This window comes from Nelusetta ayraudi, unplaced genomic scaffold (genome assembly GCF_046127955.1).
Source record: "Nelusetta ayraudi isolate G7.1 ecotype Tasmania unplaced genomic scaffold, CSIRO-AGI_Nayr_v1 ptg000084l, whole genome shotgun sequence".
NCBI classification, from domain to species: Eukaryota; Metazoa; Chordata; class Actinopteri; order Tetraodontiformes; family Monacanthidae; genus Nelusetta; species Nelusetta ayraudi.
The window spans coordinates 7393737-7409745 of NW_027466134.1; the positions used below are offsets into that span (position 1 = coordinate 7393737).

The following is a 16009-nucleotide window of genomic DNA, read 5'->3' on the forward strand; positions in this document are numbered from 1 at the left end:
AGAGGGCGCCATTCCGGGTGCAGAGCGGTAACATAAGGGAGCAGACAGAAGCAGTAGAAAACAGCAGTCCCTGGACAGAGGAAGAAACTCTTTGGCTCATCAGTGTGTGGGGAGATCCTGTAGCTCCATTCAAGCCAAGCTCCAGGGAATGTAGCGCAACAAGTGCCGCTGTCGCAATGATATGACGTCACACACTACACGCTAACCTACACATTGGTCAATAATGTGTCCCAGTCAGAGAGCCAGATCCTACTTGGACACTTGCTAAAAACAGTGTGGACAGTCAGCCCTCAAAATCAGATTTGAGACAGAATCTGATTTGAATCAGATTCGCCTGCAGTCTGAACGCAGCCTTTGCGTATCCTCACACAAGGACACATTTTAAACTGACTCCTTTTTTTTTTTTGCATCGCAGCAAGAAGACTGGCCATGTACCAGGAGATGGACTCGGAGGAGGAGGAGTGCACCTCTCACGGCGGCACCCTGCCCCGGCGGGACAGCGTCACCAGCCACCAGAGCGCCCGGGTGGTGCTGCGCTCCCAGAGCACCAAGTCCCACCGCAGGACAGGCAGCAGGGCGGAGGCCAAGAGGGCCAGCATCCTGTCCAAGCACACGGCCTTCAGCAGCCCCATGGTCGGTTCACATTGCTCGCTCGCAAGACATTTTTCATGTTTTGTTTTTCCATCCTGGACTCCAGTAGAGAGTTGTTATGCAATTATTTATCCAAAAGAAAGAGCCTCCCGTCCAACAAAAGGCAGCGTGTTTGGCCTTCTGTGCACAAAAAAAAAAGAAGGTCCGGACCGCTGTGTTCCTGCGACCAGGCCTTGTTCTGACGCCTCCACCCCGTCCTGGAGATCCACTGTGAAAATTCCATGAAGGGGCCTTTTCACTTTGTTTTTTTTGTTTTTTTGCCGTTTTATTTGGGAAAAAAAGGCAAATGCAGTGGTCAATTTGACAGGAAACTCTGAGATGTTGCCCTTTTCCATTTTTTCCCCATTAACATATAAAATGAGAGAGAAAGAAGAAAGAGGAAAAAAGGGGGGCAAAGAAAGATGGGGGGGCTTCTGTGCAGTGTAGACATCAGAACAAAGAGCGCTTCCTTAAAACTGCCACTAGGGTTAAACAAACGCTACTGGTGTTGGGATTGTGAAATCAATCCATTTGTGTTTTCGAATTCTCCAAGTGCGGGTCAATTTTTCTATTTTGAAGATCTCCACGATTTGGACACCTGGGGCCTTTCACTTTCAAGCAAATATTGGCTGATTTCAGTTTTCAAACCCATTCAACCTCAAACCTCACATTCACATTTCTCTTCCTCCCCCCCTGCATAATACACACAAGCCTTTAATTCCTTCTCTTCTCTGTTCTGCAGGAGAAGGACATCACCCCCGACCCACAGCTCCTGGACAAAGTCAACGACGGCAGCAGTCAGATGGACTTCATGCGTTTCCACAACCAGCCCGTGTCCCAGCTGCCCTCCGACCTGGCCGACATCATGGACTTCTTCATCGCTCTCACCATCTGCAACACGGTGGTGGTGTCGTCCCCCAACCAGCCCAGGCAGAAGGTAGCGTCAACTCTTACGCCCTGGCCGCGGGTCACCTCGGGTGACGCCATTGGCCGCTAGACTGTTGCTCCGAGTGTATAAAAATACAAAACAAGCAGAACAAAAAATATCCTTCCTCCTCCCCGCTGCTGCGTGTTTGGGTTCTTTTTTCTCTCCCTCTTTCTCTCTTATTGTTAACAAAGCCGAAGGCATTTCCATCTTTTCAGGAAGCATGAATTCATTTTGTGTTGCGCTGTGTGCAACTGAAAGCACCAAACGCCTCCTCCCGCACGTTGCCTTTACTGATTTATGTCTTTGATGTGCTCTCAGTTGTATATCCGTGTTTTGTTTTGCATTTTTTTGTGTTTGGGTTTTTTTTTATTTTATGTGAGCTGCGGGGTGTGGTCGTCCTGCTCAAAGGGCTGATATCCTGTCCTGGCCACTGATTCGCCGCCCTGCCAGCTGTTTGGGATTCGCAAAGTGATGAAATATTCATGCGCTCCACTCCTTCTCCACTCCGTTTTATTTGGAGGTTATCTGATAGGACAGAGGAAAATGTAAATCTCAGAGGAGACGCTATCTTCCTTTCCCCCCCTTTTATTAATGCTCAGTATTTCTGTTTTGTCTGCCCTCTCAGCCAGTAAAAGTTGCTTACGTCCTTATTTTGATGCCCTTGTGACCGTTCCTGCAACAAAATGATTCATATCTGTGCATGTGACCGCTTGATGCAAGTCTTTGTGTTTAGGACTTTTGGTGTGTGTGTGTGTGTGCATTTTTGTTTTTGCTTCATGAATCCCCAAATGTACGCTGTAGATTGTTTCTTTGGGGTAAAGAACATATTTCTTGCAGGTTGTCACTGGTGTCAGAAGCTGCGTTTCCATTACCCCTACAACTGAGCAAAACCTAAATATCGCAATACAAAACTCGTAATGGAAACAACATTTTGAAAAACCTCTAAATATCGCTAAAAGGTTTTTACGCTCTCATGAGGTGGTTTTTCAGACGTATTGATATGGAGGTATATCGCAAAAGTGTCATGGAAACACTTTTTTCACATTTACACATCACCGGACGTGACGTACGGGCTCACGTGACCGGTTCACTTGAAGTGAAAATGGCGCGTTACGTTTGGACGGAGCATCGAAATGCAGATTTATCGCGCAATGTTTTGTACCTCCATCCTCCTCAAAATGGGGTCTCGCGGGACGAGATCTTACGAGTATTACGGCTTATGTGTAGTTCTCGTAAAATCACAATATTCAATGGAAACACCTGCAAATCACAATTGCACTTTGTCGAAATTTTAGAAATATCGCTTTTATTTTGCGAAAAACTGTCTTGGAAACGCAGCTAATGAGATGAGTGTTAAGCTGCTGAGACAGCTGTGACTGGCTCTGCGGTTCTTGACCCCCTCCTTCTCCCCCCCCCCCCCCCACAGGTCCGCGTGAGATTCGAGCTCAAGTCCCCCGTCAAGACCATCGAGGACTTCATCAAGCGCTTCACCCCCAGCCGGCTGACCTCGGGCTCCAACAGCAGCAGCTCCTCCAGCCTGGTCACCAACCGCTCGTCCAACCGCGGCTGCTCCAGCCTGCTGTCGTCGCCGTCGGCCGAGAGCACGCTGACCAAGCTGGACGAGGAGCGGCCCCCCGCGGGCCTGCAGCACGCCTTCAGCCCCGTGCCGCCCTGCTACGACGGCAGGGCCTGGAACCAGGAGGAGGGCGAGCTGCGCTATGAGGCTGAGTCGCCAGACGAGGCGGCGCTGGTCTACGCCGCCAGGGCCTACAAGTGCTCGCTGGTGGGCCGCCTGCCCGACCAGGTGACCGTGGAGCTGCCCCACCTGGGCAAGCTGAGCTTCGAGCTGCTGCACACGCTGGGCTTCGACTCCACCCGCAAGCGCATGTCGGTGGTGGTGCGCCACCCCCTGACCGACCAGATCACCGTGTACACCAAGGGAGCCGACTCGGTCATCATGGACCTCATCAAACCGCCCGACACAGGTAGGGGGCGCTCACTTCATCCATGCATCCATTTTCGATACCCGCTTCTTCACGAGCTCAGGGTCACCGGGGTCTGCTGGAGTCTGTCCTGGTCATAGGGCGAAGGCAGGGTGACACCCTGGACAAGTTTCCAGTTCATTGCAGGGCCACATAGAGACAAACAACCATTCACACTCACATACACACCTACCGACAATTTAGAGCTTCCAATTCACCTCATGCATGTTTTTGGACTGGTGCTCACTTCACCCCAGTTTAAAGGTTAAGCGTGTAATATTTGGAGATTTAGAGGAAGAAACAGTGACATCAAGTGGTTACATTTTAGATTGTGGTAATTTTCACTCCGTACTGCGATAATACATTTTTATTAATGTATTTATGGTCAGTATATCAGGACCAATATAAAAACCATAAATCGAGGCAAATATTGCACGCTGGACCTTAAATAGAGTTGACAGATGATGATGATGATGATGACGAAGGGCTTCACACAGTTGAGAAACATTGTTTCTCAACTGCAAAATACTTTCACACATCCAATGTAAAACTTGCTGCGCTGCATGCTTTCTGCCTGGTTCTGCCCTCAACCAATTCCTCACAACTTCTAGATCTGTATCAGGCGGCACCACTGTGGTTCCCACTTCCCTCCACCTGTCTCTCTCTGTGGCCTTTTTTTTTAAACAGCTGTTGTCAATTTTTAGTCTCTGCGTCAGGCCTGAATTTCACTCAAACCCTGCGAGGAGATGAAAACGCCGTTCCCCTTTGCGACGCTCCAGGTTTGGTCACGCGACGTGCAGCGTTTAAGTGCAGCGAGTGGAAAACTTGAACGTTTCAGCTGCGTGAGGTTGATGACGCCATTGATTCCCTGCGGCTTTTCCGACAAGATCTGATGGTCTGTGACTGGAATACTGCCACGTTATCTGTGGAAGAGAAGCGGTGACAGTTTGCTCAGAAGTTGCAAGCGAGAAACTGGGGGGGGGGGGGACAAGAAAAATGTGGGATTTAAGATTCCAGGATTATGGAAAGGGGAAGTGATTGTGTTGGACTGGGTGTCAGTCAGGCAGCGACGTGTGCGACTGTGATCCCGTCAGTGTCAAAACAGCTTCAGTGGTCAGAAACTTTGGGAGTGTTCAGCGACTCCGAGGCTCTGAGGGGAAACTCTGCGCTAACAGACCTGCAAAGGGAGGAGCGTGTTTTTGTCTCTGCAGACCTTCACACTTTCCACTGATGTAAACCTATAAGGTAACGTGTTACATAAGAGGTATTTTTAGAGCACGTCGCCTCTGCAAAACTCATGAAATTGGTGCCTTTAAAAAAAAAAAAAAAGCAACGTGTGTGTGTGTGTGTGTGTGTGTGTGTGTGTGTGTGTGTGTGTGTGTGTGTGTGTGTGTGTGTGTGTGTGTGTGTGTGTGTGTGTGTGTGTGTGTGTGTGTGCCCCCGCGATCTTAAAATCTTGTTCCACTCTCCTCCGCCTCTGTAGTGTCCTAATGGCCGAGGTGTACGAGCTTCGTTAGTATTCTGGGCACACAAAGAGCCACACAGGCACTTTTCACTAATGCTCTGTACACAGTCGCCAGACATCTGTCCAGGGGCGCCTTTCTGCACCGTCGACTCAAGGCTTGACTGAGCACGCCGCTCACAGCGCCGCAGATAGCTGCTGCTTTACTCCCTGCTTAAAACTCAGCGCTGACAAAACACAGAGCGGTCGGCGGCTTCGCACCATCAACCATCTCGGTTGATTTAAACTGTCCAGTGATGATTTTTTTTTTTATACATATATAACTAATAGATCTTTTACATTCATTATCTCTGTTTTTAACCATGCCGCACTAGAAAAATGAGTATTTTTAATAGACTTCGTTGAAACTTTTTGGCATAAGATGAAGTGTTTCTAATGCGGAATTCTGCGGCTTTCTACCAAGAAACCAAGTGACCAATATTGAGTCCTAAGGCAACATGTTTACACACGCACACACAGTATTTTAATATGTGATTTACAAGGCTCTGTTAATGTCTCAGTGTGAACAGTTGCAAGGTTTTTAAAGAGCGCCGGACTCTGCAGATTTTTCCGGAAAGAAATCTTGGGAGACAAACGCCTCTCCTCCTCTCTTCCGCTTCTCCCTGTTTTCACGGTCCGCGGCATGCTGTGGACTCAACGTCTCTAACCAGCATCAGTCCGCTGCGTTTATCTTTGCCCTCGGTCCCTCCCAAGTTGTCCGGCTTTTTATTACATTCCCTCACTGGATCGTTTTTTGACCCTAAACGTCGGACTGTCCAAACAAGTTTCCTTCATTTGCCTCCTGCCCCTTGATGAACCGTCCTGACTGTTAATCAAAGGTACAGTTGCAGTGGGTTCACAGCTGGGTCGGATGCTTCTTCAGTTAGTTTTGTTCCCCTCATTTAGACCAGTGTTCAGACTTCCTGGGTGTAAAGCACGTTGTCCTGTCATGTGATGGTGGTGGGTGCGTCTTCTTCTGCTCCTCAGAGGAAGTTCTCCACTAGATGATCCTCCCACAGTAGAGATGTCAACGTCCTGGAGGAAAGCACCCCCTTCCTGTTTTTTTATTTTATTTAGCATTTTATCCAACTGTGAACTTCTCACGGTTCACCTTATTACACTTGATTGTGTGTCCTCCCCACCACCACCACCACCGCATTGTGTGTTATTCGAGCGTTCATGGTCACGGCTGATTGTTCATCTGGTTTAATGCCCCCCATCCACAGGCCATTAGCTGAGCTGGCACAATGCACCTTTTAAAACATTGGTCATTTTCTTAGCTTGACTGGAGAGCTCCATCCAGTCGTCACACACACACACACACAGTCACATGAGCACACACCCTTCCTGCAGCATGTGTCCCAGTTCAGGGTGTGTCCCACACGCAGGACAGCTCACTGCTTTGCTTCACCATTGGGCGCAGCGAGCCAATGGGATGGCAGTGTGACCAGGGCCTCCTCATGACTTCATAATGGCTCCATTCAGGCTGTGTGTGGTTCGCTGTCATCCCAGGAAACGTGTAATAAGGCTGCAGAGTGTCTGGAGTTAGAAGGTGGACTTTCTCTTCGCTCTCTTGTTTATTATTGTCCTGCTGCAGAGGTTTTCTTGGTTTTCAAGATCAAACATTGTGCAAAAATCGGTCTCTCTTTGAACCCCTCTGAAGTCAGAAAAGTCCAACTTCTCAGAGTTTCAGAATGTTTGTCCTAAAGTGTATATACATTTTTAAATCTTTTTGTGATGTCATAAAGAGCAACAGTACCTCTTGAATGCTAACGACAGTCAGTCTTCCTTGCCAGGATCATCAGGTAACCAAAAAGAAAGAAATTAAAATGGCCTTGAACGTGATGTTCATGTCAGTATGTGGTGAAAGATGACAAACACACAAAAAAACAAAAAAGTGAAATCAATCAAAGATAATTATACTCTAAACTGGCGTTTATCTTTTTGAGAGAGGGAGAGAGACTGACTGTCCTTGGCTCTTTTTCTTCTTTTTTTAATCTCTCCCTCACTGCCAAAAAGATAAAAAGAGATTTTCTGCCTCAAATGAGATCAAACTGCTGTGATCTTCCCGCATCAGACGAACCAAATGATCGCCATCAGCCGCTGCCTCTGCGCTCAAACGCCTCAGAGTGAGATATTGTGACGCTCTGCCGAGCTGTCGCGTCGTCGGTGAGACTGCTTAAATCAACAACAACAACAACAACAACAACAAAAGAGTTGACATCAATGTTGTTGTTCTGTAAAACTCTGCGCTTCCCTCCAGTTTTTCAGTCTCTGTGCAGCTCGACGGGGGAGAGACGGTTAATTTAGGTGTGAGGGACAGATGGCTGCCATCAGTCTCTTGGAAGGAGCTTTCAGCAATCTGGAGACCAAATGCTGAAGCACTTCTGCAAATTATCAACCCCCACCCCCTCCCAATACAAAAAGATTGGCGGCTACATTTTCATGTGTGTCTTGTATTATTTTCTCTTTTTTTTTTTTTTAGGTCACTCCAAAGGAAAACGGCAGAAGAAGATTATCAGCCGGACTCAGAACTACCTGAACCTGTACGCTGCAGACGGCCTCCGCACGCTGTGCATCGCCAAAAAGGTACACACACACAAACACACACACACACACACACACAAACACTAATCTGCTTCACGGGTCGGACTCTGGGGTGTTTTTTTGTTTGTTTTTTGTTTGTTTTCTTTGTCGTTTTTTTCTCTGTACAGCAGCCTATTTGTAGCCCGCCACAGATGATCACATGACGGCGGCGCTCCTCCGCTGACATTCCCTGTGACTCATCGGCAATCTGTGCCGGCCCAGACAGCCTGTTAATCCGCGTTCTCGCAGTAACCCTGCGAATCCTGACGCCTCCTCGCGCGAAAACGCCTTCCTGTCGGCGCCACGCCGACAGTCCCTTACGAAAGATCCCGTAATAGACTGTTTCCTCCTCGCGCTTCAGGGTCACCGTGGGGCTTCACCGAGATAAAGGCCACGTTTGAACGTTTTGTTTGGCTTCTCAAATTCACACTAAGATCGAGAACCATGTAAATGTTCCTCATTATGCCCACTTACTACTGTTATCCTCCCAGACTCCAGGGGGCACCACCTTGCAAGCAATTCTCAAAACAAAACCCTCTCTGGATCTTCTGAACACGTATTTAGCCCTCTGTTTGCAGTTTCCTGCTAAAACTGAGGTGCTGTCAAACCTTTCGCGTCTTTGAAGGAGTCATTCAGAAGAAAGTGGTCTCTCGGGGGGAAGGTGGGGAGAGATGTTGCTTCCCTTTGTGACATCACAAAGGAAGGATTTACTATGAAATTTCGTGTTTTTCGGGTCCCACTCTCCACTCACACAGTGAGATGAGATTTTCTCGTTTCTCCAGAGTTTATATCTCTGTTGCTGTTGATCAGCGTGGGTGAAAGGTAATTTTTCTTTTGCAAATTATGGGGAAATTGATGTTGCAGTGTTTTATTTGTACCAGGTTTTAAGCAAGGAGCAGTACGCCTGCTGGCTTCAGCACCACCTGGAAGCAGAGACGGCCATCCAGGGACGAGAGGAGCTGCTGTTCGAATCGGCCCTGCGGCTGGAGACGAACCTCCATCTCTTGGGTGACTGTTCCGGCAGTTTTCTGCAAGAAAATAGAAATAGAAAATAGATATCGATGTACAGATTTGCAGCATCTCTCTTGCGTTGCCACACAGGAAAAAAAAAAAAAAGCAGCGCAGCTGACGTGTTTATTTTGACCCGCAGGGGCGACGGGCATCGAGGACCGTCTGCAGGACGGCGTTCCCGAAACCATCGCGGCCCTGCGGAATGCCGGCCTGCAGATCTGGGTGCTGACGGGTGACAAGCAGGAGACGGCCGTCAACATCGCGTACGCCTGCAAGCTGCTCGACCCCGAGGAGGAGATCATTACGCTGAACGCCGACTCCCAGGTGTCGAATCAGTTCACTCCCTTTCATTTAAAAAAATTTTTTTTTTTACATACATATTTTTAATTGCGACCGCACACAAAATGCACACAGAAGAAGTGCTGTTCTCTCACCGCTCTGTGTGTTGAACCCTGAGCTCACCGTAACTCAGTGCTGAGTCTCCCTGTCTGTTTTCCACAAAGACACTCACGTTTAAGCTCAAACTTCTCCCAGCTGATGATTATTTGTTGTTGCCTTTTTATCTCAACACTACGCCTCACAAAATGGAGGTAGGCGGTGAGGTCATGTGAGGACGCGGCCGTGTTTACCTCCGCTCTGCCGCAGCATCTGCTCTCCAGATGCAACGCCGCAAAGCATCTTTCGCAGGGCCGTTCCTCAATTTCCCAACCTGCTCTTTTACTCCCTCTCACTCTCTCTCCCGCTCACTCTCTCTTCCTCTCTCTTAGTCATATTCTTTCTCTCTTTTTTTTCCCTCGACCCAGGAGGCATGCGCCCTGCTGCTGGAGGAGAGTTTGCACTACCTCCAGGCCAAATTCTTGTGCGGCGGCGGCGGCGCCGACCAGGCCGCCAGGGCCTACCACGGCAACCTGCTGCCCTTCGACTTCTACCCCTCCTCGTCCTCGCCCTCCTCCACCTTCGGCCCCACCTCCACGGCCGCCGCCGCCTCCTTCGGCGTGCACCGGCTTGGCCTGGTAATCGACGGCCGCACGCTGGCCTACGCCCTGGACAAGAGCCTGGAGGACAAGTTCCTGGCTGTGGCCCGGAGCTGCCGCTCGGTGCTGTGCTGCCGCTCCACGCCGCTGCAGAAGAGCATGGTGGTCAAGCTGGTGCGCAACAAGCTGAAGGTCATGACCCTGGCCATAGGTAGGCTGCTGCTCTCCTAACCCCCAAAGTCTCATGAATCTTCCATTAGTTAGTGGCCCAACTCTGGAGAACTAGTTTGGGTTTTTTATGCTTATTTTTAATGCTTATTCTGGTATAATCGGCTATTGTGGAATACATCTTGCTTTCAATATAAAAGCATCCAGACCCAAAACTCACTGTTTGACAGGACAGGGATTAAATAAAAGGGAAACAAAGCAGCATAAGCTTTCTTTAGCATTAGCAAGGCCAAAACACACTTCCTGTTTCCCCTCCTCATCTTCCTCTGTGGTGTTTGAAGGTGGCTAGCTGGCTGGCTTTTAATGTCAGGTACAAAAACCCAGTTAGCTCTGGGATCCAATGAGATTTTTTTTGGACAGATGGACAGATGGTGTGATGATTAAGATTTGGAATCTAATTGATCCACGATCCAGAGAAGGCTTACGAACAAATAGCTGAAAAATCCTAAACTGACCTCCACCCACCTCCTGAAGAAGAAGAAAAAATGTTTGGATAAGAGCTGTGGGAGCTAAACGCTAACACATTCCTGCAGTAAATGAATTTAGCTGGACCTTGAGTCTCAGTTCACCTGGCTCAGCGAGAGCAGAGCGGAGCGTGAGTCCAGACTCAGAGGAAAATCTCAATGACTGGAATTTTGGCAAAGTATTTGCTGTTAACCAAATAAAGAGGCTGCTGTCAACAGACAGCTCATCAGTGAGACATAGTGGGAACCACATTTTATCATGTTTAGTGGTCGAACTGAAAAACACTTGGGCCTTGACCTTTCCCAAAAACCTGGCCCCGATCTTCCCGAAGAAAAACCCTCCTGTGCTTCGTGTATCTGACGGTCGGAGAGATTCTGCTGTTATTCTAAATTTTCCAGACCCGTCTGTGGAATACGACCCTTGATTATTCAATTTTTGTCATCCCTACAGTATTTAGCCATATCTGTCTTTTTCACGTCACGTCCTTCGTCCTGGTGCTGCTGGTTATAAATAGGACTCGGGTTGCTGTGAAACTCCTGGACGTCCTTCTACATTTGATGTCAAAGCGAGACGACTTTGAACTTTTTTTTTTTCTCCCAAAGCAGAGCTCGTCCGTCACACACTCGACCCCCCCCTCCACACACACACACACACACACACACACACCCCTGCTGGTTCCGGCGAGCCAAATAATGTTATTTTAAGGCGCTTCAGTGATTGCGCATCCAGGCTTTTTTTTTTTTTCTTTAATGAAAGTGGAGGTGACGTGAGGATACCGACGTGATTTACGACTGTCTTCTCCTTGTTTAGCATTTGTTTGTTCCCCGCCGCTCTCTGGAGGCTCCCGTTTTAGCTTAGCCCAGCGCTTTTTTACCCCCCTCCACCCGCCCGCTACTTGCCATGTTAGCAGTAGCGCAGAGGGAAAAAAAACAAAAACACCATGGCGGTTCTCTTATTTCTCTGCGGGGCGGGGAAGAGCGGACGATGACGATGATGATGAGATGAGAAGCACTGACAGTTATTAGCTCCTCGCGAGCGGCTCGGCCCCTCGTCGGCTGTTTGCGACTAACGGGAGCGGCGCCTCGGCCTGCTGTGCCAATTATGTTTAAATACAGAGGAGTGTTGCTCTTCGCCACTTCGCTCATGTTTGCCGTCGGGGTGAAAAATGAAAAAATGTCACCACCTTGCTGCCACTTAGCCTCCCCACTTCATCGCCTTTCTGTGATACAAAGAGAAAAAAAAGATTTTGTAGCTGTGTCTTCTTCTTGCAAAAATCTGGAGGTGACAAAGCGAGGCGCAAAATGGAGACGATCTGCAATGACTCATTTTGCAGACGTTTAATTTTTATCACGTTTTCTTTGTCTTTTGTCTCCGCGACTCTGTTGTTCCTCAGGTGATGGAGCCAATGACGTCAGCATGATCCAGGTGGCTGACGTGGGCGTGGGCATCTCCGGACAGGAGGGCATGCAGGTGAGGAGAAATCACGTGGTATGAAAGATAGGGGATAGCGGTGCTGGCCTTTTGTGTATTTGGGCTGACGAAAAAAACTAGAATAAGAAAGTAGAAAATTAAACGATGCTGCCCTGCTGCGCTTTTTCACCTGCAAATAATATTAAATCAGCACTATTTTTTAATGCGGTGAAACTTGCCCGACTCCCTGGATCTTGAACGCCCCCCCCCCCCACTCCTCTCCTCACCGGGAGGTTTGTCCCGCCTGCCGGTGTGCAGAACTTCCCAATTAACTCCTGGGAGAGCCGCCGCTGCGCAGCACATCTGCTAAAAGCTCCGGTGTCCCACGTTTAGCAGGGCGGCCAGATTAATCATCGTTAATCAAAGCTGCCCTTAATGAGACAGCCACACACGCGCGCACACACACACCTCTCTACCGCCCCTCCCCTCTTGGGGCCCTCTATATAAATCGCATGCGGCATTCCGATGAGCCCTGCACCGTCGTTAGCCGCTCTAAGTTATTGGAGCGCAGCAGAAAGTGAACCGCTGCACCAGAAGGTGTCTGAGGCGGCGGCGTCGAAGGTCATCCTCCTCCCCGGTCTGAGAGAAGAAGGGAGGCGTTTGGCGTTTGAGACAGGCGACTTCCTGCTGATGAATCCCGGAAGGCCGATGCCCCGCTCAGGGTTTTATTGCTCTCGGAAGGATGATGGCCTCCGACAGGTCGCCAGAAATAGGAGGCGGGGGAGGGGGGTGTCTCCCGTCGTCCAAGTTAAAGGGGTAGTTGACCTCAAATTTTTTAATTATTTTTTTTAACTTCTACTCACAGCTATATTGATGCAGATTCTGCGAAACTGGCACTGTTCAGTGAAATAAAATCCACCAGATAGCAATAAAACAGCAGTCTGTGGGAGCCTTGAACTCGACCATTAATGAGAAGAACAGAACAAAATGTATCAAAACCTTGACGTTGATGCCACATTTTCATCCAAAATTTTAAACCTTGAATTGGAACTTGCCGTCCTCGCGCGATAAACTTGAACTCACAAGGAGTGTGTCTGTGTCTGTGTCTGTCTATGCGCGTGTGTGTGTGGTTTTCTGCCAGGCGGTGATGGCGAGCGACTTTGCTCTGCCTCGTTTCCGGTACCTCCAGAAGCTCCTGCTGGTCCACGGACACTGGTGCTACTCCCGGCTGGCCAACATGATCCTCTACTTCTTCTACAAGAACGCCGTGAGTGACAGACTGCTGCACGCAGTCATGTGATCCCTGCCAGGGCATCAAGCCCCCTCCCCCACTCCTACCCTCTCCATGTTGTTGAACTGCTCTCTGTCTCTTGCTGTCCCTCAGATGTTCGTGGCGCTCATCTTCTGGTATCAGTTCTACTGCGGCTTCTCGGGCTCGGCCATGATCGACCAGTGGTATCTCATCTTCTTCAACCTGATGTTCTCTGCCTTCCCACAACTTATCACTGGCACACTGGACAAGGACGTGTCGGCAGAGACTCTCCAGCAACTACCTCAGCTCTACGTGAACGGCCAGAACTCGGAGGTCGGCCTTTTTCACATCTGTATTTTTGACTCAGACCTTCAGTGGAGCAGCTTCACACTGCTAATTGTCAGTCAATTCTGCAGAAAACGGCCCATTTAACCCTCTGTTTGCAGCCTCCTGCCAGCTGCTAGCTTTCTGCTGAATTTGTGGGACACACAAGATAACGCAGCAGTGCACAGACTTTTCTCATCTTTGGGGAGTTTATTCGCCGGCTCGAGACATACATTATTGTTCTAAAACATCAGCACAGAAGCAATTTTTTCTATGATTTGGGACCTTTAGAGTTCTTCTAATATCATAAATTGCATCGGCCAGCCAAATACGACCAACGTCCTGATCTCCTGGGTCAGATTCCTGCATGTCAGCCGCTAAATTACAGCCTGGGCTCGGTGACTCTTTGAATATTTGCTGACTTTGCGGAAAGTTCAAATCACTTTTTGGCAGGCATCTTGTAACATGGAGCATCTGGCGAATTTGAGGAAGAAGCATCAGATGCGGAAACACGCAAAAAAAAAAAATGAAAGTCCCATCTTTCTGAAATTTAATTCACCATTTTGTGTTTGTTGTTTTCTCGCAGGAATACAAGCCATACATGTTCTGGATGAACATGATCGATGCCTTTTACCAAAGTCTGGTCTGCTTCTTCATTCCTTACTTTGTGAGTACAGTTTTGGTCGTGTTTGTTTCCTGCTCATCCCCATATTGTTCACTTCCACCGATTTTTTTTTTTTTTTTTTCCAACCCGTCTCCTGCTCTTCTCTCAGGCCTATGCTGACTCTGACGTGGATCTGTTTACATGGGGGACTCCCATCACCACCATTGCCTTGTTCACCATATTGGTGCACCTGGGCATTGAAACCAAAACCTGGGTAAGAAAGGAAGTGGACGTTAAAAACTCATTTGTCTGCGTGAAAGTGCAGGTTTGAAGATTTTCAAGGCGTCGCCCTCCAGCTCATGAGAAGGTTTTTGAATTAAATGTGAGGGATGTGAGAGTTTTTTTTTGCGATGGAGTTGCACTCAGACAGCAGGTGACCTAATCGAGGTTTAGGTTTTAATTCTCTTCAAATTTATGCAAAGCACAGGCCGACTGAGTTCCCATGTAGCTTTTAAACACACATTCACGTTTGAAAACTTGTTGAAACCGTAACGTGAAAAAAAACCTCGCTGACCTGAGGTAGTTTTTCTTTAACGTACATAGTAGTTTAACTGAACAAGTTTGCCGAATAAAGTGTGATGTGGTGAATGTTCCAAGAGGGACATATGTCAATTGTTGAACGGAAACGTCCGGCAGGTGAGTCATTGTCAGGCTGCTCCCGATCATGGTCCTTCACGTGCGAGCGCTCCACAGCTGCGAGAGTCACTTAAGGGTATTGGAGGTGACGGCAGGCGCTTCTCATTTTCTGTGGCAGCTGCGAGGCAACAATTAATTAAGGGCTTGTATGTCAGCGGTCACTTCTGCGGCGCCGCAGCTCCAGGGATGCTGTCAGGCGTCGATTAGCCCGTCAGCTCATCAGAGTGGCCTGAGATCATCGCAGAGCTCAGAACAGCAGCACAGCTGCTGAGTGTGCTGTGCTGAGCTGAGCTGAGCTGAGCTAAACTAAGCTAAGCTAAGCTAAGCTAATTATCTGACGTGTGTCTGTGAAGGGTCTCGCTCGTCCAGGCCATTGCAGTTGAAGGTTAAGTGGCTGGACTGGTTTTGATAAGCAGAGGTGTTTAATGATGCATTTGAGATCAGTGTCAGTCTCATTGAGAAAATTGGATTAATTTTTTTTTTTTATTATTAACTTTATTCCTTTGAGGTTTATTCTTGTGCTAAGGGACTGTTTTTGTTTAGTTTTTTTTTATCTGAAGTGTTATATTGAATGAAGAATAAATACATCTGTATTTTTTCTGAAGCTTTTTAAAGATTAAACGGTATTTTGTCGTCATTCTAGATGATTTGTTGTCGTCCATTTTCATGGGAGTAAAAGATGGTTTATTTTTATACATTTCATCGCAGCATTGGCACCTTAGAATAAGTCACAGTCGTTATCTTCTGCTCCTGTTGGATTGTTTTTGTTCCTATTATTCGGCATTTGGGAGACTGCTGTGTTGTTGTGCCATGTTATAAGAACTTTGTTTATCATGCAGTGTTTTAAAATGTACATATACATTTGTGTGTGTATTCTTGGCGACTAACGTGCATCACCCCCTGTGTGTCTCCTGGCCTGCAGACCTGGATGAACTGGCTCTGCATTGCCTTCAGTGTGAGCCTGTTCTTCACGGTATCTCTGTGCTACAACGCCTCCTGCCCCACTTGCTACTCCCCCTCCAACCCCTACTGGACTATGCAGCGCCTCCTGCAGGACCCCGTCTTCTATCTGCTCGTCCTCATCACGCCTGTGGCGGCACTGTTGCCCAGGTAAGCTCCACCTTTTTTTCTCAGATCTCTCTGCAAGTGCTTGCAGGGAGAGAGGGTGGTGGTGCTGCTAATCGGTGATGCCAACTTAGCATCATGGCGAGTATTCAGAGCCCTCTTTTCTGCTGCTCTTGGAGACTTTTGGTGACTCGGATCGTGTCACAACATATCGGTCTCCTTACCGGCTCACGAATCTCAATGTCTCCTGTATCCCTATTTTTATATAACATGACCCATGTGGCCTGATGTTATGGTTCTTAACATCAGGCCAGAGGACTGCGGTTGAAAATTGGCCTCGGGCTAACACCGTC

The 16009-nt window shown here is 48.3% G+C and overlaps 1 protein-coding gene across 2 annotated transcripts in view; it reads left to right on the forward strand.

Annotated features, from left to right (window-relative positions):
* The window catches only part of atp10a (ATPase phospholipid transporting 10A), a 29573-nt gene that overhangs the window by 10372 nt on the left and 3192 nt on the right, over positions 1–16009 (forward strand). For both annotated transcript variants that reach the window (XM_076045603.1, XM_076045605.1), the window contains 13 exons: positions 416–633; positions 1373–1567; positions 2985–3543; positions 7527–7630; positions 8509–8635; positions 8778–8962; positions 9442–9823; positions 11699–11775; positions 12857–12982; positions 13100–13300; positions 13878–13958; positions 14065–14169; positions 15514–15701. In XM_076045603.1, the coding sequence (XP_075901718.1) occupies positions 416–633; positions 1373–1567; positions 2985–3543; positions 7527–7630; positions 8509–8635; positions 8778–8962; positions 9442–9823; positions 11699–11775; positions 12857–12982; positions 13100–13300; positions 13878–13958; positions 14065–14169; positions 15514–15701 (2548 nt within the window). The remainder of the gene's footprint in view (positions 1–415; positions 634–1372; positions 1568–2984; positions 3544–7526; positions 7631–8508; positions 8636–8777; positions 8963–9441; positions 9824–11698; positions 11776–12856; positions 12983–13099; positions 13301–13877; positions 13959–14064; positions 14170–15513; positions 15702–16009) is intronic.